This window comes from Gigantopelta aegis, chromosome 3 (genome assembly GCF_016097555.1).
Source record: "Gigantopelta aegis isolate Gae_Host chromosome 3, Gae_host_genome, whole genome shotgun sequence".
NCBI lineage: Eukaryota > Metazoa > Mollusca > Gastropoda > Neomphalida > Peltospiridae > Gigantopelta > Gigantopelta aegis.
In genome coordinates, this window is record NC_054701.1 from 7894622 (window position 1) to 7920695 (window position 26074).

At 36.0% G+C, this 26074-nt stretch overlaps 1 protein-coding gene across 2 annotated transcripts; it reads left to right on the forward strand.

Annotated features, from left to right (window-relative positions):
• The first annotated feature begins 987 nt into the window (after positions 1–987).
• On the forward strand, positions 988–25661 carry LOC121367461 (U3 small nucleolar RNA-interacting protein 2-like). 2 transcript variants are annotated; one of them, XM_041491642.1, is made up of 14 exons: positions 988–1103; positions 3840–3952; positions 5479–5591; positions 8532–8599; positions 9431–9472; positions 12603–12729; positions 14960–15084; positions 15892–15984; positions 19429–19529; positions 20753–20887; positions 21631–21693; positions 21977–22161; positions 23152–23234; positions 25465–25661. In XM_041491642.1, exons 1-14 carry the CDS (start codon positions 1056–1058, stop codon positions 25621–25623), a joined length of 1455 nt encoding a protein of 484 aa, XP_041347576.1. In that variant the 5' UTR covers positions 988–1055; the 3' UTR covers positions 25624–25661. The 2 variants fall into 2 exon arrangements, with proteins under 2 accessions (XP_041347576.1, XP_041347577.1); XM_041491643.1 differs by having other exon boundaries at positions 23155–23234.
• The last annotated feature ends 413 nt before the right edge of the window (positions 25662–26074 follow it).

Here is a 26074-nt window from a genome sequence, read left to right on the forward strand (position 1 = left end):
TCTAATACCACAACAATCCTATGTTTGACGTCAAATACCTTTACATCAATCATTTTCGAGTTAAGTGATACAAAAAAATCCACATATTAATCACTAATACACTTACTACAGAAAGAAACCCGACAGCACCCACATTTAGCTACGCTTCGTGACACTCCGTCGCAACAATTGCAAAGCTCGGCGATCTATTTCGAGACTGGGCGCCTTGTGCAGCAGTTACAGGGGTCGTCTCATAAGAGGAGGCAGTACGTAGCACATACTTTTGCCGTATCCTGTCGATAACACCCCAAATGTATCCTTCAAATTCAAAATGGAATCAATAATGTGTAATTGTTTTGGTTTAATGACGTAATGAAATCCAAATTCATCCAAAACGGCATTAGCCAACTCTTCCATGTTGTAACTTCGCTTGATATGAGACGGCCCCTGTAACTGCTGCACAAGGCGGAATCGCCCAGTGCGCGATCACGTGGGGTACGTCTCGAAATAGATCGCCGAGCTTTGCAATTGTTGCGACGGAGTGTCACGAAGCGTAGCTAAATGTGGGTGCTGTCGGGTTTCTTTCTGTAGTAAGTGTATTAGTGATTAATATGTGGACATAGGCTGGTCTCTGACTGTAATGAGAGCGTGTTTATGTCCAAATGTCCGTCTAGCTCTCTTACAGTCAGAGTACTCGGGCTAGTTTAATATGTTTTTTCTAGAGACCTTGTGGTGGGTATGGCCCTAAATTGACTAGACTAAACCGGCAATGTTGTTGTGTTGTCTTTGCAATTACTATTACTATATATCTGATTTAAGCATTTTATGTTCGTATTATGTTGTCCAATGATTAAATGCGATACGCCACACGTTTTGCTGGTTTACGTCCTGGGTGTATTGGTATACGTTGCAGCTTTATTAGTAAACATTCACATTATCGGCAATAGGAATTGATTTGGTGCAATAGAACCTATAGGCTAATAGTCTAAGGGAAGTAACTGCGTTAGTTTAATTTTCAAGATTGTCGAGGATTGCACGTGTTTTTTTTTTTTGCATTACACATTTTTCTGATCATCATGTCATTTTTTATTCGTCGGAAGAAAGATGAAAACAAACACGTTAAAGTAATCACTATTACCAATACTTTCCTAGCGAAAATTTGGAGAAAAGTATTCCAGTAATATTTATAATTATAGGTTTATATTGCAAACTATGTGTTATCGTGGTTATTATTCGCCGTTATTATGGACCTTTTTAGGCTTTTTTTTTTGTTTGTTTTAAATTGAATTAGACCTAATGAAATATAGCTCGAGTATATAAGAATAACGCTAGAGATGACTAATATTTAGGCAGTCGTCCAGAACCAAATGGTCGTTGACGACTTACTTAGCTGAATGGCTTGGAGTCCGGCGATTTCGCCACCGGTCGATCTCGCGGAGCCTGGCGATCTCGCACCGTGTCGATCTCGCCGCGGGCGATTTCGCCAGGACTTATTTTCATCGTTAGGCGAAGTTATCATACATATCAGACTTGCTAGAAGACATATATTACAACATATATTATAGTATATATCTACTGTCATTATCAGCATGTTTTTGTGCCAAAACTACAGGATTATACCACTTATACTACTAGTTTTGTGTTGGGACACGCTGTGGCGAGATCGCCATATTTACTTCCGTGTTACATGTCTGTTTCAGTTTACAGTTTATTATAATAAATACACGTAAAGTACACATTTATGGTTTGTTTCATCATGTAATGTAACATTTTTTAAATTTACATTTATTATTTCACTTTTTCAGGCTGTGGGCGCTGTGGCAAGATCGCCAGGGTATTCTCAGTGTAGCATTTTTATGTTGGGTGAAGTTGTCACACGTTACTACACAACTATTTGTCATAAGTGCACACTTTGATGTTCAATTTGGTATAATAAATATATGAACAAGACAACATTCAGAAAAATCCTGGCGATCTCGCCCCGGCTTGCAAGTGAAATCGTCAGAAATGTAAACTACCACTGTATTACATTTTACAACAAGAAAATCAAAACATGACTACTGCACATGTATTTACTTAATGAAGTAAACATAAAACAGCTTGTAACTTGAATATTGTTGAGTTATAATGTACTGGCAACTTCGCTAAACAGACATGCAACACAGAAGTAAATATGGCGATCTCGCCACAGCGTGTCCCAACACAAAACTAGATCGACACGGGGCGAGATCGACATACTTCGATCTCGCCATACTACTGGGCGAAATCGCCGTACTCTATATACATATAAGCAGACGGGAATGTCACTGTTTATTACAATAAATTGGTTATTATAATAATATTTAATTAATGTTTTGGGTTTGATACTGTTCTTTATTCCCAAGCTTTTGTTTTTTCTGTCATTGCTTTTGTTCAGTTTACTCCATATCAGCAAGGTTGGGCGAGATCGTCGACGTTTTGTGTACCATTTCATTGTACACTTACTTATTGTTTGAGAATATATTAATGTAACAAATTAATAAAATTCAAACTGAAACTCCATCTGTCTGTTTTCTGTCTTCCATACTGTTTACAACAAAGTTGGCCCGACTGACAGTACTTTAAGCTTATTATTATTCAGTGCATGTTTTGGGTTTGATATTGGTTTCTCAAAAAGTTGGGCGTGGCCGTTGACATGTTTGTGGGTTCCATTTTATAGTACACTTATATATTTGAGAACATGTTAATGTTACAAATTAATAAAATGTCAAACTAAAAGCTTGTGTATGTTTTCTTTTTTCGATATGTTCTTTACATCTACGGTTTTATAGAACTGATCACATTAAATTACCAGTAACAGAAAACTAACGAGATAAGATACAAGGACAGATATAAAGATATATTGCTTATTAGCATTTCACGATTTCAGTTTCATTACAGGGAAATTGTTTCTGTATTTTAATAGTTAATATTGTAATACAGATGATTATAATTCATTATAACATTTTATGTCTATATGTTGATTAGAGTTCACTATTATTAGTGTTAACCGTCTTTAAAACGGTATGCACAGTGGTCACTGCGAGAAAACTATACTCGCAAGAAACACCGACATCGTTTGTTGTTCCAATTAATACAGCATTGTAGATTTAAACAGATTATCTTGCTAATTGATTACCAATCATACTGTTGTTACAACCAGCGATTTTGCCCAGCTTCGATCGGCAGAATACAAACACTAGCTAACACTTTAACAGGCAAAGACAGAAAAAAAGGACATCACATTTGATTTGAACATTGTTCGTATCATTTCATGCAGTAAATGATAGTAATATAAACATTTTAAATGATAAAATTCCTCTTTAGTTAGATATATATAGTACGGCGATTTCGCCCAGCAGTATATGGAATTTACGGCGAAATCGCCCTACTTCAATCGCTTCCAGCCCTCCACTTAAGTTATACTGTTATAGTTATACTCATATACTGTTATAATTGATATCATATGTAGGGAAAGGCTAGAGGAAACTATGTAATGCTTTGACAATCGTTGACAACCAAATAGTTGCAAGCTACTGTGTTTAAAATACAAATTTTTGCCTCGGTCTGATGCCACAGAGCTTTAGTTTGATTATTCTCGATTCCAGTCATGACATTAAACTGACATGTTGTTAACCAATACCAAAGCTACAAAAGAAACACACTTTGCTCTATGTCACCATAAGAAAGTATGGCACAGGTTCGTTTCGCATAAGGGCATCAGGTTTTATGTGTTTTGTATTACAATAATTAATAAAACCAACATGTTCACTGAAGACGAGAAAAGATTGGGTTATGTTAAATATTTTTTAATCATTAATTTTTGGGGGTTTTAATTACAGGCTAAGAAAGGAAGAAATCATTCTGAAGCTGTTGGTAGGAAGAAAGATGGTCCGCCGAGGAAGAAGAAGAAAATTGTAGATGAAGAGATTGAAAGTGACTCCGATATAGAGAAGTAAGCATGAAATGTTCATGTATACAGGATTTGTATGTATATAGTCAATGTACATAGTGACATAGATCTATGTTTAGAGCTGGGCTATATACCGTTTGGTACCGCAGGGCACAATATTTCACGCGAACTGCCGTTTTGTTCGCGTGTCAGTTACGCAAAATTAAATTTACGCAAACCGCAAACTGGTTACGTCATGACCTGTAAATGTTCAGAAATTAAAACTTGCAAACTTCACGATTACAGGACATTTATTCACGCACATACTACTAGTATTTCGACAAATGTTTTAGGCTGAATCTTGGATACATGATGCGCAGCAAACCAGTAAACGTTATATTGCAACAGTTGTAATTTGCAACCAGTCTAAAGTAAATGTTCAGTATAGAGTCGAGCCAAAAGTTTTAAAGAAATGTGCTCAGACCGCTGGGGAAGTCTAAATTATCTGCTGCTATTTTATCTCTAAAGGAATATATGTAGACATAATATTGGATTGCCTATAATTTTACATATGTTAAAAACAGTTTTAACGTAAACAGGAATCCAAAAGTGTCACAAAAATAGAAAAATACTAACATCGCATAATGAGCCTTAAAAAACAAATATTTAGAACGTCATTGTAGTATAGAAGTACCATCGATAAAGTGACAGTAACATAGCCACTGCATAACAAAAAAAAGAATCCCTCCAAATGATTATGTATCCATTTCAGAGGCATAGCACCCATTACGCACAGTAGGCATAGGTCGAGGCTGTCTGTAATTGTTCTATAAAATATCCTCTTAAAATTGACTCGGGGGGGGTGAATGCCTCCGAAAAGGCTCAGAATGCATCTACAGTGGTCCTGAGTTTCAAATTTTTCCGAATCCCCCCGCTCAAGCATGCCATTGGCGTGCATAATGCTAAAAAAAACTTTCTGGCTACGCCCCTGTATTTTGTTTCAGTACTGGGGCTGATATTCAGTTCTTTTACAATGTTGTTAACTGTACCAAGCATTAAAAGACTTCTTCTTTTTTTGTAAAATGTTTTCTTTTGTATTTTGTTTTAACTTTATGTTTGAGCTAAAAACTATGTATTTAAAATATAATTTCAATATAATTTTGAGGTTACCGATCAGGTAACCCACGGGTTACGCAAAGAAATCTTTCTTTAGTGATTACATGTCAGTTGAGCTGTGTAGTATTGAAATAACCCATTGGTTACATTTTGTAATAACTGATATACTGCCACTTTTATTTATGATGTTCAGCAACTTGAGGTGGTTATTTGACATGAAAATTAACATATAAGGGGGAAATGCTGTTTGTTTGAGGTCAGGTTAAAATAAATGTGATTGAACTGTGTTAATTCCGTGCAGTGTAGTTGTCAAGGTAGAGGTTAGGTCTTGCCCATTCATCTGATATTAGTATTTTTATCTGATTGTTTAGTACGTTTTGTGATTGGAATGTGTCAGTGATACGGGTGCCATTCATCTGATATTAGTATTTTTATCTGATTGTTAGTTACGTTTTGTGATTGGATTGTTTCAGTGATGAAGGAGCTGAGAAGCAAGCCTTCAGTTCGGAGGAGGAGGAGGAGGAGACGGCACAGGAGAAGAAACTGCGACTCACGAAACAGTATCTGGCCAAGATGGAGGCTCATGGTAACAAACAACACTAACAGATGTGTTCTTACATTGGTACAAATTATACAGGACTAACTCTGGAGAGAATTACCTGTTAGTCAACTTGTAGTAATTTGCATGGTTTTTCTATTTAAAGGGACATTCCTGAGTTTGCTGCATTGTAAGATGTTTCCGATTAATAAAATATTTGTACAATTAAACTTAAATATTAAATGTATTTTCTTGTTTACAATATCAGTGTTTGCATATTCAATGTTTCTGGTCGTCTTAATATTTGTAAGAAGCCAAACTGGATTTTGTCTTCAAATAACTTTGTACGTACCAAAAAAAATATTTTAGGAAATAAAATGAAATTTAACCTAGTACAAATATTACAATGATCAGAAACACATTTAATATACAGCCACTAATATTTTATGTAGAATTTTTTTGTTAAAAAGTCTGTTAGTTGATAACATCTTAAAAGTATCAAACTAAGGAATGCCCATTTAAGTGGTGGGATGCATTGGCGGATACAGGGGTCCTGTCCCCAACACCCATTTGACATGCCCACCTTTTAAAGTTTTTTTAATTTCATCATTTTCAATATACAAAACTCAATTGCCCTGAAAGTGAAAACCTATATACTGAACTAAAAAAGAAACTTCCGATTTGTACATATAGTATTTGTTGTGTTAAAGAATTCATTGTGTAATGAAATTATATAGGTAGTATTAGCCTTGAGCTGTATTATCAGGATTCATGAATTTTATCGATTATTTTTGCACTGTTAATCGTCGACAACGTGAAATTCAATTTGCATGTGCATGCATGGTTCGACATATCCCGTGTAGTATTCGGTCAATTTGTTTTACTTGTCTTACTGACATTGTTGTCAAGTGAACGAAAACACTTCAAAATTTGTAAAAGAAATTTAACGTTTTTTACATTGTAGTATTTTTAGTATGCCAAGAATACCCAATAATTTACGCGAACAGGTGATTGGCATGCTTGATGCTGGCATGTCGACAGAAGACGTTGCAAGGCATGTTGGGAGTTCTAGTCGAGCGATACGAAATCTTCACATAAGATTTCGAACGACAGGAAGCACCAATGACTTGCCACGTCGTGGACGTCCGCGTGTTACAACGCATGGTCAAGACCGCTATATCATGAACACGCATTTGTGCAATCGATTCCAAACTGCTACTGCTGCTAACACACCTGGGCTTCATAATAACCGAATCTGTGGGCAAACTGTTCGTAATTGGCTGCGGGAGAACGGTTTACATGCACGACGTCCTTACGTTGGATGCGTTTTAACGCAACGTCATCGTCTTAATTAGGCACGTGTACACTCTCATTGGATACGGCGATGCTGGAATATGTTCTTTTTTCAAATGAATCCAGATTTTCTTTACAACATGGTGATGGCAGGGTGCGCGTCTGCCATGGGAGAAATGAACGCTATGCTGACTGTTGTGTTCTTGAACGAGATCGTTTTGGGGGTGGGGGTTCTGTCATGGTCTGGGCAGCCATTGCCCATGGTTATCATTCACCACTAGTCGTCATTGATGGCAATTTAAATGCTCAACTTTACCGCGATGATATTCTCGCTCATCACATCATTCCTCTGTTCCATAACAATGCCAACATCTCGATTTTTCAGCATGATAATGCTACCTCTCATACAGCTAGAGACACTGTAAATTTTCTGGGATAGTCTGGACAGACGATTGAGGCATCGTCCCAACCCACCCGCTAACGTCAACGAACTTCGTCAAGCGCTCATTCAGGAATGGAACAATATTCCACAGGCAGAAATCAACACTTTAGTCAATTCTATTCGCCTGCGATGCACTGCAGTGGTCAATTCAAGAGGTGGTCATACCCGTTATTAAGTGGGTGGTTTTTTTTTTAACCCCTACCACACTTGGTCAAAATTTCTCCCAGTTTCTGTTAACCTATGGCCATGATTTTTGCACCAAACGATGCATCATGGAACACTCTTTAAACACATATATAATAATTATTCCCCCGGTTTGTTTTCATCAAGTTATGTTCAAGCAAAGTTAGCGGAAGTTTCTTATTTTGTTCGGTATATATGAGCATCTTTATTTTAAAATTTTCCACATAGAATGACCCCTCACCCCCTCTAGAATTAGCCATGGGATGAGTGATTTCCTAATCCATTAGCCATGGTTAAAAATCAACTAGCACTACACCTGCATGCATCGATACCATACATATACATGTATGTTCTTTAATAAAACTAAAACTTAAAAACAAAACCCAATTATGGCCAAAACATGTTATAATCACTATACTGATTATTCATTAACACATATTTGTAATATGTTTCTTTGTGCAAATAAACGAAGCTACAATCTCAGTATGTCAGCACCAATAATAAAATTTCCAGATTTGTTATTGTAGGAGGAGAAATACACTTTGATCTCTGTTTATCTCTCAACCAAGTCTCAAAATAAGGTTTTTGTAATGCTGAAGTGTTATTCAGAAAATATTTCTTTCATTTCCGCACTTGCTTAATCTTTTAACGGGGTTTCCTGCTGTTTCAAAGTTCTCCTACTCTGAAACCTCTGTGTTATTTGTTGTGTTTGTATTTAATGATTTTGTACTGTATCCATTTTTCACTGACTTATAACACATTTGTTTGTTGTTTGTTTTCACTGAATTATAACACGTTTTTTTGTTGTTTGTTTTCACTGAATTATAACACATTTGTTTGTTGTTTGTTTTCACTGAAATATAACACATTTGTTTGTTGTTTGTTTTCACTGAATTATAACACATTTGTTTGTTGTTTGTTTTCACTGAAATATAACACATTTGTTTGTTGTTTGTTTTCACTGAAATATAAAACATTTGTTTGTTGTTTGTTTTCACTGAAATATAACACGTTTGTTTGTTGTTTGTTTTCACTGAAATATAACACATCTGTCTGTTGTTTGTTTTCAGAGGCTGAGCTACAGGAAGATGAAGCTGGACTTAAAGACGCAATATCTCACCGACTCAAAGAGGAGTTGGTATGTAACAGATTATTGTAACGATATCTCACCGACTCAAAGAGGAGTTGGTATGTAACAGATTATTGTAACGATATCTCACCGACTCAAAGAGGAGTTGGTATGTAACAGATTATTGTAACGATATCTCACCGACTCAAAGAGGAGTTGGTATGTAACAGATTATTATAACAATATCTCACCGACTCAAAGAGGAGTTGGTATGTAACAGATTATTGTAACGATATCTCACCGACTCAAAGAGGAGTTGGTATGTAACAGATTATTGTAACGATATCTCACCGACTCAAAGAGGAGTTGGTATGTAACAGATTATTATAACAATATCTCACCGACTCAAAGAGGAGTTGGTATGCAACATATTATTATAACGATATCTCACCGACTCAAAGAGGAGTTGGTATGTAACAGATTGTTATAACAATATCTCACCGACTCAAAGAGGAGTTGGTATGTAGTGTTCAGATTATTATAACAATATCTCACAGACTCAGAGGAGTTTATTTATAGCATTCAGTTTACATTCTCGTTCACATACCGTTAAATGTAAATAAAATCAAAATTTAAACTATCAAATGTTAGACTTGCTTATGAATATTTAAACTGGACCTCTCAACCGTTATGCATTTTCCGTGTTGCGGTGGAATCGACCAAAAGTTTTCTTTATTGCACAGTGGGGTTTTATGGTTTTTTAAAATGTTTATATTTATATCAGGATTTGTGAAATATGGGCTCATTAATGTACTAATTTGTATTATTTTTTAATGTTTATTCCAATTAATAAAAATTAAGTCGTTATATAATCTTTGTTTTTCCTCATTTTGTTTTTAGTTGGAGCAGACTGGTCGACTATATAAAGAAGTTGCTGACAAGGTACGAATCTGTGCATTAAGTTGGCAGATATTTTTAGCAGACATGAAATGTTTTTGGAATTCCTGATTTTTAATGCTCTGTACAAGATTTTCCACTGTTAGTCCAAAATGTACCGTATTCTCCATCCAAAACTTACAGCACAATGTTGGCTGATGCTTTGTATACATTCTGACCACTAATATCAAAATTTCTTCTTCTTTTTTTGTGTGTAACCCACTTATACTGTATTCTTCCATGCAACAGAATTCAAAATTACCACAACCAAAAGCCCTTTGTGGTACACAAATTAATCCTTTATGTTGTTAACAATGTTGATTATTGCATTTTTGTATCGATAGAGTATGTCTTGATGGGTCGAATGGTACCAAAAAGTAAAAAATACTAAAATTGTGAATATGGGGGTTCTTGAACATATCGCAGAGTTCATTCCCAAATCATGTTATACGCCACTTTCCAGATTTTGGAGTGAAGGTATTCTGGTATTGGTACAACTCAACAATACTACAAGAAAGTTTACTATAAAACACAATCTATGCCCATTGAATTTGAACAGAAAATTGAAAAAATATTTTTGTGTGTGATAAATGCTACATGTATGTTATGTTAAAGTAAAACCTTTTTTGTCTTAAAATAACTTAAATAAATATATCGCATTTTGGAAATGAATTCATTCATTTCATTTGAATTTATTTCCGTGCTTTGGGCACACACCTGAGCTATCTGGGCAGTCTGTCCAGGACAGAGGGTTAGATAGTTGGTTAATGATTATTGAGAAAGAAATGGGTGTAGTGGTCTTACACCTACCCATTGAACCCTTAAGAACTCGCTCTGGGTTGGAGCTGGTACTGGCCTGCGAACCCTGTAGTCCGATGGCTTAACCACTGCACAACCGAGGCCGGTGGAAATGAATTCTGCATTTGAAACGGTATTAAGTTTTCAGTGATGTGTTATAGATATGAAACTGTGTTAAGTTTTCAGTGATGTGTTATAGATATGAAACTGTGTTAGGCCAAAAAAAATATATATTTTGTTTCCGGTCACCCGACCGACTCTAAATTTTGCCAGCAGCAGTGATGGTTTTTATACACCCCCACCCCACTTTTTGGCACCTTCTTACGCCGTGCCCTGGACCCAATCACAGGCGTTGTTAGAGACTGGTCCCAGACAAGACATGCCTGTACGTTGAATGGATATGAGCATAACTAATTTGTTTGAAATTGGAATCAATAATAACACATGCTCTTATTAGGTACCACGGTAATTGGTGACACACGAGATCGCATGACAGTACGGTAACGTGTGTGGCGATTAAACAGCTTTTATTACAAACTGCTAAATACTGTAGGCCTATAGAGGAAAATATATCGTATTATCGTAACTCCAGTCATCTCATACATTGTAGGTTTATTTTCCAAAAACAACAACGTGCGATCTCAACAAAACAATCAAGGATTTCTCGATACCACATGCACAAATTACAAGTCATCGCAGTTTTTTCCGTGAAGGTCATTTGAAGAAGACGTACAATTTTCATTGTTGGCTACAGCTTAGGCCTAGTACCCAGAAATTGTTAATATACACAGGTGTAGCCTGTAGGAAGATACCAAAAAGTGGGGTGGGTGGGTACACACACGTATAAAATTAATATATAAATCATCGATGCTGCTACAAAGTCCCCGCTTCCTATGCCAGTGATGTAGATAGGCCTATCAACTGCTGAGCATGGGTAATAATTAAATAAACGGAATATTCAAGAATAACCACAAACATTAAACAGTTCACATTTATTTCAGTGTTTCAGTTAATTGGGAATAAATTAATTTGGGTGATTTTAGCATGGGTCCGTTCAATAGGCTAATGAACATTAAAACTATAAGTCTGTCCCACTCTGACTGTAAGAGAGCTAGACGGACATTTGAACATAAACACGCTCTCATTATTTATGTCCAAATGTCCGTCTAGCTCTCTTACAGTCAGAGTACTCGGGCTAGGAATGCCTTTTTTATTACTATGAAATTTACTACAAGTTATTCATTTCTAAGCCGATTAATTTGTAAATTGCACACAAAATTAGTATTGTTTTGTTATTTCCAATACAAGTTGAACAAATCTGTGAAGTTTTTGTGCAGTCATCTACTGACTGGATAAATCTGTGAACTTTTTGTGCAAACATCTATTGACCAACTTGGACAAAATTGTGCAGTCATCCTCTGACAAAACTGGACAAAGCTGTGAAGTTTCTGTGCAGTCATCTACTGACTTTTATTGGTGAAAGGAATAGTTTGAACTTATTTTGTTTTCCTGTCTTTTGAAATTGACAGTGAGATTGTTTTTATTTCTCTCTGGCTGCAAAGAGTAAACTAAGATTTTTCAGACAGCTTGCCTTCATGTCTTTCATCTTGAGACTGAGTTTTTCTCTGGCAAACACATTTAAGGTAGGGTAACCTTTCTTTGAACTAAAAATAAATAAATAATCCTACCTACATGTACCTACCCTACTTTTTTTGGCCATGTTACCTGAAACAAACTTCTTCTTTTTTTTGACCTTAAGCTTTCAGTGATGTGTTATAGACATGAAACTGTGTTAAGCTTTCAGTGATGTGTTATAGATATGAAACTGTATTAAGTTTTCAGTGATGTGTTATAGACATGAAACTGTGTTAAGTTTTCAGTGATGTGTTATAGACATGAAACTGTGTTAAGTTTTCAGTGATGTGTTATAGACATGAAACTGTTAAGTTGACATGAATATGATTTAGGTTTGATGCATTGGATTGAATGTTCAGCGAATGTTTTCCACTTTCCATGAAAACACTTGTCAACTCATTCGTACAAACATTGTACCAGTGTTTATAAAACTGCTGCATTTAAAACTATGGTATGTGCTGCCCTTTCTTTGGCAAAGTGAATATAAAAGGCTTTTTATTGTTCTTCAATGCTGGAATCACAACATATTTACACATAATAGCGGTTGATTAAACAACGTGAGAGATGTTGTCGACAAACATAGTTTTACATTTCTTAAGGATCACAGTCTTGAAGCTAACTTGGTCAGCCATTGTTAGCTTCAGATTTATTTACACATCCTCTGTTGTATTATTTATTAACCGTGAATCTGCTTTGTTTTCAGTACCTGCCTCCAGACCCTGGAGAAATAAAAGTGTTACGAGGTCACCAGTTGTCCGTTACGTGTGTTGTCATCTCTCCAGACAGTCAATGTATTTTCTCCGCAGCCAAAGATTGTTCCATTATAAAGTGTAAGCAACTAGTAATCATAGTTAATTATCATATTTGTAAGTAACATACATGTATTAACAGTTTGTTTTTATAAAATATTTCTGCTACCATTCACTTTGCTGTGTTATGAGATAGGATGGTCCAAGAGATGTCACACATGAAAACCAGGAGTTGGTAGAGCACTCAACTGAGGTGTTAGGTCAGAGGATCAAACCCACTCAGTGGACCTATTGTTTGATTAGTGTTTTTCTCTCATCCTACCCAGTGCCCCATGATTTATACCAAAGGCCATGGTATGTACCGTACTACGAAGTGCACATTAAAGGTCCCTTGCTGACAATGGAAAAAATGCAGAGCGGTATCCTCTGAAGACTATATGTCAGTATTACCAAATGTTTGACACCCAGTAGCACTCGCTTGATGTGCGGTCAGTGTGGGATCAATCCCTGTCAGTGGGTCCATTGGGCTATTTCTCATTCCAGCCAGTGCACCACGACTGGTATATGAAATGCCGTGGTATGTGCTATCCTGTGTGGGATGGTGCATATAAAAGATCCCTTGCTGCTAATCAAAAATAGTAACCCATGAAGTGGCGACAGCGGGTTTCCTTTCTCAATATCTGTGTGGTCCTTAACCATATGTCCAATGCCATATAACCGTAAATAAAAAATGTGTTAAGTGTGTCTTAAATAAAACATTTCCATTTGCCAATAACCGATGTGTGTGTTTGTGCTGGGGTGTCGTTAAACATTCATTCATTCATTCCATTTCAATAACCGATGTGTATGTTTGTGCTGGGGTGTCGTTAAACATTCATTCATTCATTCCATCCCAATAACTGATGTGTCTGTTTGTGCTGGGGTGTCGTTAAACATTCATTCATTCCATCCCAATAACCGATGTGTGTGTTTGTGCTGGGGTGTCGTTAAACATTCATTCATTCATTCCATTCCAATAACCGATGTGTATGTTTGTGCTGGGGTGTCGTTAAACATTCATTCATTCATTCCATTCCAATAAGCGATGTGTATGTTTGTGCTGGGGTGTCGTTAAACATTCATTCATTCCATCCCAATAACTGATGTGTGTGTTTGTGCTGGGGTGTCGTTAAACATTCATTCATTCATTCCATTCCAATAACCGATGTGTGTGTTTGTGCTGGGGTGTCGTTAAACATTCATTCATTCATTCCATTCTAATAACCGATGTGTCTGTTTGTGCTGGGATGTCGTTAAACATTCATTCATTCCATCCCAATAACCGATGTGTCTGTTTGTGCTGGGGTGTCGTTAAACATTCATTCATTCCATCCCAATAACCGATGTGTGTGTTTGTGCTGGGGTGTCGTTAAACATTCATTCATTCATTCCATTCCAATAACCGATGTGTATGTTTGTGCTGGGGTGTCGTTAAACATTCATTCATTCATTCCATTCCAATAACCGATGTGTATGTTTGTGCTGGGGTGTCGTTAAACATTCATTCATTCATTCCATTCCAATAACCGATGTGTATGTTTGTGCTGGGGTGTCGTTAAACATTCATTCATTCCATCCCAATAACTGATGTGTGTGTTTGTGCTGGGGTGTCGTTAAACATTCATTCATTCATTCCATTCCAATAACCGATGTGTGTGTTTGTGCTGGGGTGTCGTTAAACATTCATTCATTCATTCCATTCCAATAACCGATGTGTCTGTTTGTGCTGGGATGTCGTTAAACATTCATTCATTCCATCCCAATAACCGATGTGTGTGTTTGTGCTGGGGTGTCGTTAAACATTCATTCATTCCATCCCAATAACCGATGTGTGTGTTTGTGCTGGGGTGTCGTTAAACATTCATTCATTCATTCCATTCCAATAACCGATGTGTATGTTTGTGCTGGGGTGTCGTTAAACATTCATTCATTCATTCCATTCCAATAACCGATGTGTCTGTTTGTGCTGGGATGTCGTTAAACATTCATTCATTCCATCCCAATAACCGATGTGTCTGTTTGTGCTGGGGTGTCGTTAAACATTCATTCATTCCATCCCAATAACCGATGTGTGTGTTTGTGCTGGGGTGTCGTTAAACATTCATTCATTCATTCCATTCCAGTAGCTGACAATTAATTAATCAATGTGACCTAGCAATGGTGTAAAACTCTTAATTAAACACTGGGATACAAGAGAGAGTTCCATTTGATAATTTATAAAATTTCTATTTCAGTATAGGACTGCATTAATACTTTTGTCTAATATTTGCAGGGAATGTAGAACAAGGTAAAAAGATGCATGTTATACACGGTGGTCGTAAGGGAACTGAGAAAAGACACACGGGTCACACAGGACACGTGTTGAGTTTGGCAATATCATCAGATGGGAAATACTTGGTCAGTTCATAATTCCCTTTGTGTATTTAGCATGGTTCACACACATTTGCATGGATCAGATTGGAACTAACTTTGATTATGCCACTGTTTAGATTAGACTACTAATATTCTAGTATGTACCAAAATAGAATGCTCTACATGTGGCAATTAGTTTTTTGTTTTTTATCCGCTGTGAAAATTAAAAACTGCAAGATGGCTGCATTGTAAGTATCGTGAAAATATCCTACCATTACTAACACCTGTTTTACAGTAGTCTTGTGTTATGCTCGCATCAATTACATGTACATGACACATTCATTTCTTCTGAAGAAGAAGCCTCTATCACTGATAGTTCACCACATATTGGTGGAGTGTAATCATTTTGAACTGTTGGGATCAATCCCTATCGGTGGGCCCATTGGGCTATTTCTAGTTCCAGCCAGTGCCACCACGAGTGGTATGTGCTATCCTGTCTGTGGGATGGTGCATATTAAAGATCCCTTGCTACTAATGGAAAAATGTAGCGGGTTTCCTCTATGACTATCAGAATTACCAAATGTTTAACATCCAATAGCCGTGGATTAATAAATCAGTGTGCTCTAGTGGTGTCGTTAAACAAAACAAACTTTATTTTGAACGGACTTGGAAAGATTTATGTGAAAGACAAACTTTTACTTTTATTCCAAATTTTAATATAGTTATCTGTGATATTCATATACTCGAAATTTTAATATATTTATATTTTGCATGTCTCTTTTTACACTTTTTATTTAATTTTATATTGATGCTGATCATCAATTCATGCATTTTTTTACTACTATTTTGCAGGCATCAGGTGATGCCAACAAGTTAATCCACATTTGGAATCCAGACAACTGTGAGTTGATACATACGTTTGAAGGGCACAGAGGACCAGTTACAGTAAGTAGCCGGTGTTAACTACACAACGATGAGACCAGCTCTTTAGGTTATAGAAATCACTCACTCACTTTAAAGTATTAAATACCGTCACTTGTTACATACACTATCAGAATGTATTAACTACACTTTGAAGAGTTAGTCCACCTATAGAAATCATTCAACATTTAAAGTATTAAATACCGTCACTTGTTACATACACTATCAGAATGTAGTAACTACACTTCGAAGAGTTAGTCCACCTATAGAAATCATTCAACATTTAAAGTATTAAATACCGTCACTTGTTACATACACTATCAGAATGTAGTAACTACACTTCGAAGAGTTAGTCCACCTATAGAAATCATTCAACATTTAAAGTATTAAATACCGTCACTTGTTACATACACTATCAGAATGTAGTAACTACACTTCGAAGAGTTAGTCCACCTATAGAAATCATTCAACATTTAAAGTATTAAATACCGTCACTTGTTACATACACTATCAGAATGTAGTAACTACACTTCGAAGAGTTAGTCCACCTATAGAAATCATTCAACATTTAAAGTATTAAATACCGTCACTTGTTACATACACTATCAGAATGTAGTAACTACACTTCGAAGAGTTAGTCCACCTATAGAAATCATTCAACATTTAAAGTATTAAATACCGTCACTTGTTACATACACTATCAGAATGTAGTAACTACACTTCGAAGAGTTAGTCCACCTATAGAAATCATTCAACATTTAAAGTATTAAATACCGTCACTTGTTACATACACTATCAGAATGTAGTAACTACACTTCGAAGAGTTAGTCCACCTATAGAAATCATTCAACATTTAAAGTATTAAATACCGTCACTTGTTACATACACTATCAGAATGTAGTAACTACACTTCGAAGAGTTAGTCCACCTGTAGAAATCATTCAACATTTAAAGTATTAAATACCGTCACTTGTTACATACACTATCAGAATGTAGTAACTACACTTCGAAGAGTTAGTCCACCTGTAGAAATCATTCAACATTTAAAGTATTAAATACCGTCACTTGTTACATACACTATCAGAATGTAGTAACTACACTTCGAAGAGTTAGTCCACCTATAGAAATCATTCAACATTTAAAGTATTAAATATCGTCACTTGTTACATACACTATCAGAATGTAGTAACTACACTTCGAAGAGTTAGTCCACCTATAGAAATCATTCAACATTTAAAGTATTAAATACCGTCACTTGTTACATACACTATCAGAATGTATTAACTACACTTCGAAGAGTTAGTCCACCTATAGAAATCACTCACTCACTTTAAAGTATTAAATACCGTCACTTGTTACATACACTATCAGAATGTATTAACTACACTTCGAAGAGTTAGTCCACCTATAGAAATCATTCAACATTTAAAGTATTAAATACCGTCACTTGTTACATACACTATCAGAATGTAGTAACTACACTTCGAAGAGTTAGTCCACCTATAGAAATCATTCAACATTTAAAGTATTAAATACCGTCACTTGTTACATACACTATCAGAATGTATTAACTACACTTCGAAGAGTTAGTCCACCTATAGAAATCATTCAACATTTAAAGGGACACACCCTAGTTACGTTTATTTGTTAACCATTACGGCGTTGTTTTTTCGCTATTAAACCCCATTTTTCACAAATAAAATTGCACTTTACTTACATTTTATTATTTAGAATACATTTTTCCATTCACCTGAAGTGCTTTTTAGTAATCCTGATGTTTGTAAAACCACGAAATGCATTTTTTCACAAGACGTGTTGTCGAGAGAAAAAAACGTTAAGCAAGCGAGGTCCAATCTATTTTTAGAGGGGATATTTCCATTTCAATGTCACAGACGTTGGTATATCACGTGACCGTTATCATTTTGGTTCGGTTTGTTTTCTCGTGCACGGTTCGCGCAATCAACATCCGATTTGTTGTTGTTCATTTGTGAGATTTTTCTTCACAGTTCGTGAACATTTTCAGTAACAATAAAGTTCAGACAAGTAAGTGTCTCAATACAAAACGTTACAAACCCTTAAAACCAATAATTTTGCTAAGTCTTACGATATCTGGAGAGGGGATACAACCAGGACAGAACAGTTGGAACATGTCCAGGGGAGGTGAAACGAACGCACCCCAAGTCTGTGAAATTTGTCCTGACGTAGGCATTGTTGTGCTTCGAGCGACATCTACAGGTGACATCAGAATACTAACTTTCAAAATTATTTCAAGCAATTTATCGATATAAAACCTGCTTTTTCACTCCATTTGATAAAAACGTGATCTAAGTGTGTTACAGGTTTGTAGATTAACCAAATTATAATTTATTTTCGCTGGATGGAACTAGGGTGTGCGGCTTTAAAGTATTAAATACTGTCACTTGTTGCATACACTATCAGAAAGTAGTAACTACACTTCGAAGAATTAGTCCACATATAGAAGTCACTCAACATTTAAAGTATTAAATACCGTCACTTATTACATATACTATCAGAAAGTAGTAACTACACTTCGAAGAATTAGTCTACGTAATAACTATTTACCGATAAACAACATAACATTTGTTGTCATATGTACGCTGGTATTTCGTTTGTGACATCCAGTTTTTCTGTACATTCTGCACAAATACTGTCAACATATGTAATGAGTCGCATGATATTTATACATACTTGTATTGACAAACATTCAGTGCATCACCATTCTTCATATCTTTCTGTTGTTACATGTAGTAACGTAATTACAAATATCATAGCTTTCCCAAAATTTCATTAGTATTTCTTAAACATTATTTTTATATGTACATTCAATCTGGAGATCTATATTTATGACAAACTAGCAACATAATAGTTAACTCAAGTTAGTCGATGTGTATACAGAGTAGAAATTAAGAAACATTTCCGTTGGCCTGAAGGAGTCTAAAAATTTTACTAGACCAGTGAAAACTCAATAGCAGTAGACTCTCCCCATCACCCACCCCCACCCCCAGTTATCTGTCAAAACCATATTTACTATTATCGCATCAGTTACAGCCCATTTTTTTTTAAACCAACCATAGGTCTTTTTCTCTAATTATTTGGTTTACAGAATTGTCAACTCTAAAAATCAAGAAATGTGGTGAAAGCAAATCGGCACTGGAAAATGTTTACTTGTCTGGTGGACTAGTATCATATAAACTGTACTCGTCCCCAGTGATTTCTACTAGTCTAGGGTGAGATGTCAAAGCATTAGTTTCTGCTTCTGTCATATATGTGGATGATTGTATTTTGGAGATGATTTAATTTTATTGCAAGTCAGAACATTTTAATCAGACAACCAAGTAAGAGTCAAGTTAATTTTTTTAGTTACAAATAACAAACAATGTAGTGCTTGTAATCAGGAAGTGCTGTTACTGAATATTTGCCTTAATTGCACATTGACATTTGTTGCAGGGTCTGTCTTTCCGAAAGGGGTCCCATCAGCTGTTCAGTGCATCCCATGACCGATTTGTCAAAGTGTGGAACTTGGATGAAATGGCCTATGTAGAAACATTGTAAGATTATCTACCCAAACATAAAATAGTTGTTTCTTTTTCTGAATGCAGAGAATCAAGTCACTCTTGAATATCAACATGTACAAAAAATGTACATGTTAACTAAAAAATCGAAGTCACAAACTGATTAATGTTTCGTATATTTATACAAATATGATTCACACATCTTTCCAGGTGTAGATGTAAACATGCAGGTATTAACTGCAATTCTGAATCTTAATGATGTTTTTATTGTATTTTTATTTATTTTGTGTTGAGGTTCAAGCACACTTTTCTGGGCATACATCTTAACTAAGAAAGAAGTAAATAGAGTGTTCTTAAATCTCACCAATTAGGTTTTAAAATAGATGTTTTCTTTGTGTGAGGTAGCTATAACTGGTACTGACAGGGAAATCATGTTTTATTTGTGTGAGGTAGCTATAACTGGTACTGACAGGGAAATCATGTTTTATTTGTGTGAGGTAGCTATAACTGGGACTGACAGGGAAATCATGTTTTATTTGTGTGAGGTAGCTATAACTGGTACTGACAGGGAAATCATGTTTTATTTGTGTGAGGTAGCTATAACTGGTACTGACAGGGAAATCATGTTTTATTTGTGTGAGGTAGCTATAACTGGTACTGACAGGGAAATCATGTTTTCTTTGTGTGAGATAGCTATAACTGGTACTGACAGGGAAATCATGTTTTCTTTGTGTGAGGTAGCTATAACTGGTACTGACAGGGAAATCATGTTTTATTTGTGTGAGATAGCTATAACTGGTACTGACAGGGAAATCATGTTTTCTTTGTGTGAGATAGCTATAACTGGTACTGACAGGGAAATCATGTTTTCTTTGTGTGAGGTAGCTATAACTGGTACTGACAGGGAAATCATTTGTGTGAGGTAGCTTTGGTACTGACGGGGAAATCTTGTTTTATTTGTGCGAGGTAGCTATAACTGGTACTGACGGGGAAATCATGTTTTATTTGTGCGAGATAGCTATAACTGGGACTGACGGGGAAATCATGTTTTCTTTGTGCGAGATAGCTATAACTGGGACTGACGGGGAAATCATGTTTTATTTGTGCGAGATAGCTATAACTGGGACTGACGGGGAAATCATGTTTTCTTTGTGTGAGGTAGCTATAACTGGTACTGACAGGGAAATCATGTTTTATTTGTGTGAGGTAGCTATAACTGAGACTGACGGTGAAATCCATGTTTTATTTGTGTAAACCAGGATTGGTCATCAGGATGCTATAACCGGTATTGACAGTTTGACGAGGGAACGGGCTCTCACATGTGGAGGTCGGGACAACAGTATTAGGATCTGGAAAATCATCGAGGAGTCTCAGCTTCTCTTCCTTGGTCATGGGTAAGTCTTTCTAACCAGTTGTGGAGCACTGGCTGGAATGAGAAATCCTTTACAATGTGTCACATAAACGTGTTGTGAGCCACAGAAAGTTGGAACATGTTATCCACTGATCTCTGTAACAATGTATTGTAAAACATGGTGGAAGACTTGCTGCAATCAAAGGCTGTGGACCACAAATATTGGTTTAAGTAATGGTCGACAGTATTTTCTAGTACCTACGGAATTAGATTAATTAATTCTGTTTTATTTCTGTTTTAAAAGTCTGCTAAACCTAGAAAGTATAAAGAAGGGTTCTGTCCGTGAAACAGCTCTACTTATTTGAACACGGTTATATAGTTAGTAGTCCCACATCGGTCCATCTGGAAAGGATTATAGGTTTCATCTCTGTCTGTCCGTGCATCTGACCCACATGTAATTTTTCTGGCCGTTTTCTCTACAGTGCATCAAGATACTCGACTAACATTTTGTGTATAGCTTTATCAAGTACTGTTACAGATGAACTTTGACTTTCATGGTGATTTACCCATTTTTGACAGTTATGGCTCTTGAGCTTAGGAGATAACGGAAATTTGTTTTCTGCACATTTGGTTTAGATAACATTTTGTGTATAGCTTTATCATGTACCGTTACAGATCAGGTTTTAATTTTATGGTGATATATCCAATTTTGGCAGAGTTATAGCCTTGAACTTAGGAACTTGTTGTTTGAAATGACCCTTATGAATATTATTTTTGCCATTTCAGATCTTCCATAGATTGTGTGTCACTTATTAATGAATCAAACTTTGTTTCTGGTGCTGATGACAAGTAAGTGTTATGTAATTACCTTTTATAACATCTTTTGATTTTGATAAGCATAACATATATCTTCGTCTATTAGTCAGTCTCAGCTATAAATTGAGACTCTAATTTCAAGCCTTTAATTAAACATAATATTTTTGTGGTCCTGTTTTATAAGTTGACCCATAAAAAACATGTTAATATTTTCTGTGTAATTTCCTGATCCCCTTAAAAGTTGATTCCCCAAATTTCTCTCTGCATTTTAAAATGTGCTATGGTATCATTAAACAAATCTTGCTTTCCATCTCAGTTCTATATCTCTGTGGGGAGTGATGAAGAAGAAACCGCTGTTTACTGTGAAGAACGCTCACGGGTCCCAGAACCCCAACAGTGCGCAAAACCCTGACACTACTCAAAACAAGCAGACTTCAGTTTACCAAGAGAATTGGATCACTTCCATATCATCCATGCAGTACACAGATTTGATTGCTTCAGGTAGACTGCAGTGTCTTTAGTACCCTATATCTCTGTGGTACTTGTTTCTCTATTTGGTTCCGGTTTATCTCATGATATGACAGGGTTACATGTAGTTCACTGGCTGAGTGCTCACTTGAGGTGTGATGGGTCATAGGATCATTCACCCTTGACCGACTTCATGTTTTGTTTCCCATTCCACGACTAGTATTTAAAGTCTGTGGTATGTAGTGTCCTGGCAAAATGCATATAAAAGCTCTTCTACTGCTTTTTCCATATGAGTAGCCAGTGTGGTGACAGTCTGTTTGATCTGTCTGGTGAATTATTGAAATGACCATTATATTAAGTACATGCCAAAGAGCTTAAATATGCAAAGTTGTGATTTTTATATTCAAATTTTGAATATGTTTGAATGATAGTTGTCTCATTTTGTTATATATATCAAAAGAACAATAAACATACACAAAAGTAAAATAGTATTGTAATAAATAGCTCTCATGTTTACATTATATGTTAACAAAACAAAGACTGATAAGAAACCTTGCACCCTGAAAAGGTTTTTTTTCTACAAAATATTTAATATTAAAAGTACATTGTATGTTTGCATATCGATAAAGTCTGAACACTGTTGACATGTTTTTCGTGGTTCACCTAGACTTAACAAGAACATTGTTTTTCCGTGAATGTGCCGTTCCGTAAAATCATTATTTAGGTAGGTTAGGGAGGCTTTTCTTACTTTTTTACTCTTATGGTTTTTTTACTACATTCACCCCAACGGATCCAGATAAAATATTATGTATGTGCACTTTCCACCTACATATTAATAAAATTAATTAAAAACAACATAATACATTGAACAAAGATGCAATTAGGGTCAGTTCTGGGGTTTTTTAGGTACACAATAGGGTCGAGTTCCCAGAAACACAATTTGTTTTTTTCTTAGAAGAAAGTTAAATCTGGAAATGTATGTTCCACATGTCACCATTACCGCAGTCATTCCTTTCCTTTCAGCAGGGTCTAAAGATGGCTGCGTCAGGTTCTGGAAGTGTGGAGAAGACTTCAAATCACTCAAGCAAATCTTTTCAGTTCCACTGGTAGGCAACCATTTCTTACATGTTTCAGTCGGGGACTTTTAAAAAATTAGTTTTACCATGTATATATAATTGAAAGCAAATCTGATGGGAAAGAGCATTTAAAGCTGTAGTCTGTAATGGCAATGGGTGTCTTCTCCCATTACAATGTGCAACAGAGTGGGCTGAATTTACAAAGCCTGTTTATGTCTCAAATGCCTGTAACACACATTTATAGTGTTCAAACGCCTGTTTATGTCTCAAATGCCTGTAACACACATTTATATTGTTCAAATGCCTGTTTATGTCTCCAATGCCTGTAACACACATTTATAGTGTTCAAACACCTGTGTTTAAGAAAAACAGGCTTCGTCAATTTGGCCCTGTATGTTTGACATTTACATGTAGTAACAGTTCATTATGCTTATAGCTTAATGTTAAGCAAATGTTGCTTTAATACAAATGTATTAACAAAAAAAACAATGGCATGTTTTTTTTATGGTGGATATTTTTTTGAATTGCAGGGGTTGCAATGACACAAATACATACTGAATGGTGCCATACATTAATAGATATATAGATATATTATGTGCATTTTACTGATTAAACAGGGTGCTGTGTGGTATTTTGTAGTAGCATCATCATTTTGGAACAAATGCAGTTGTCATTTGTTCCAAAACGATGATACTACTACATTTGTATAGTTAGGTTATTTATTGTTTGGCTACACTATAATAACATATACTTTAATTAACCTTAAATCTTCTCTAGAAATATCTTCCAATAAATTGAGCAAACATGAAGTATTAACTCCAGAAGAGCAAACTATAATGTGGGCAACGGGCAACTATATTTACGTGCCCCTATCCACAGAGGTTCAGGCACGCCCACTACGGAATTAGCCTCTGACTTCGCCAGTGACTGACTCCGGAGCGGGGGGGGGGGGGGGGTAAGTTTGAGGTGGGCGGAATTTGGAAAAAAGCCATTTAGTGAGCGCGGACCAAATAGCAGACACTTCATAAACTTGAAGTAACACCGAGTGGGAGCCGTGTTCTGATTGGCTGAATTTCGATTCCTCGGTGAAGCCTGTTTTTTACCTAAGTCTACAAAGAGTACTGCATACCGAAACATGTCTGGACTCTAAATTTTTAGCCAAAAATAGTTAAGACTGCTCGGCCGAAAAGTTTTAAGGTGATTTTGAGCAATTGAACGGGCGCCAAAATAAAATGCGTTAGACTATTTATAAAAAAATAAACATAAGAATTTTGAACTGCTTCCAAAACGTTTAAAGTCTAACTAGCCCAATAAAAGAGGTTAGTACTCACGGAGGCAAAGGTTGTTAATGTGGACCACAATACCAGACGTACACCAGTATTTAAGGAAACAGTGAACTGTAATAAGCTATCATTTCAGATAAGAACACTAAAACCACATCAGCTTACACTGTACCCAAGCTGGAAACATTAGAACAGGCGCAGCGCATGGGTGATAGTGCTATTGTTACTAAGTTGTGTAAGGTGTCATACATGCTTGTGCAATTTGTAACAAGCCAAGATACCTAAAAATAGTAATCAACTTGTCATTAAGAATAAAATAATTAAAGGTACACAATCTGTTGTAATTCATTACCCGTTTATGGAAATAAACTAATTAATTACATGAAAACAAATAAAACCAATGCATTAATATAAAACAATAATTATATACAAATATCCACAAGTCAATATTATTACATTTCATTGAAAAAACAAGACAGAAGGTTAATGCTTAGTGAAAGACAAGTCAGTATAGTGGTCTTACACCTACCCACAATCATTAAAACTAACTCTGGATGGGAGTTGGTACCAGGGTGCAAACTCAGTACCTACCATCCTCAAGTCTGATGACTTCATTAAACCTTCAATAGCAGTGTTACTGTAGTGGGGAATTCAGCCATCGTAAACCTTCAATAGCAGTGTTACTGTAGTGGGGAATTCAGCCATCGTAAACCTTCAATAGCAGTGTTACTGTAGTGGGGAATTCAGCCATCGTAAACCTTCAATAGCAGTGTTACTGTAGTGGGGAATTCAGTCATCGTAAACCTTCAATAGCAGTGTTACTGTAGTGGGGAATTCAGTCATCGTAAAGCTTCAATATCAGTGTTACTGTAGTGGGGAATTCAGCCATCGTAAACCTTCAATAGCAGTGTTACTGTAGTGGGGAATTCAGCCATCATTAATGAGCCAGTTTTTACATTGAATTCTGTGTGTTTCAGAAAGGGTTTGTGAACTGTGTGAAGTTCTCCGGTGATGGTCAGTTCGTGGTGGCCGGCATCGGACAGGAACACCGTCTGGGTCGGTGGTGGAGGCTAAAGGAGGCCAAGAACTCTGTGTGTGTTATTCCACTTCACAAGAAAGAGAAGGAGAAGACATGACCTTCTAACTAACACTTGAATAAAACACTTGTAATATATAATGTTTCACTATTTCGTTCTGTTCTCATACATACATAGAGCAGCTTAAGTAAGTAATATTGTGGGGAATGGCGTGCGTCTAGTCATTAAAGGAACATTCCTGAGTTTGCTGCATTGTAAGATGTTTCTTACTAATAAAATATTTTCACGATTAAACTTACATATTAAATATATTTTCTTGTTTAGAATATCAGTGTCTTTATATTGAATGTGTTTCTGGTTGTCTTAATATTTGTCAGAAGTGCAAACTGGATTTTGTTTTCCAATTTCGTACGTACGAAAAGTTTTTTTAAAAAATTAGGAAATAAAATGAAATTTAACTTAGTACAAATATTAAAATGATCAGAAATTACAATCGTTAAAAAGTCTGTTAGTCGATAACATCTTAAAAATTGCAGCAAACTCAGGAATG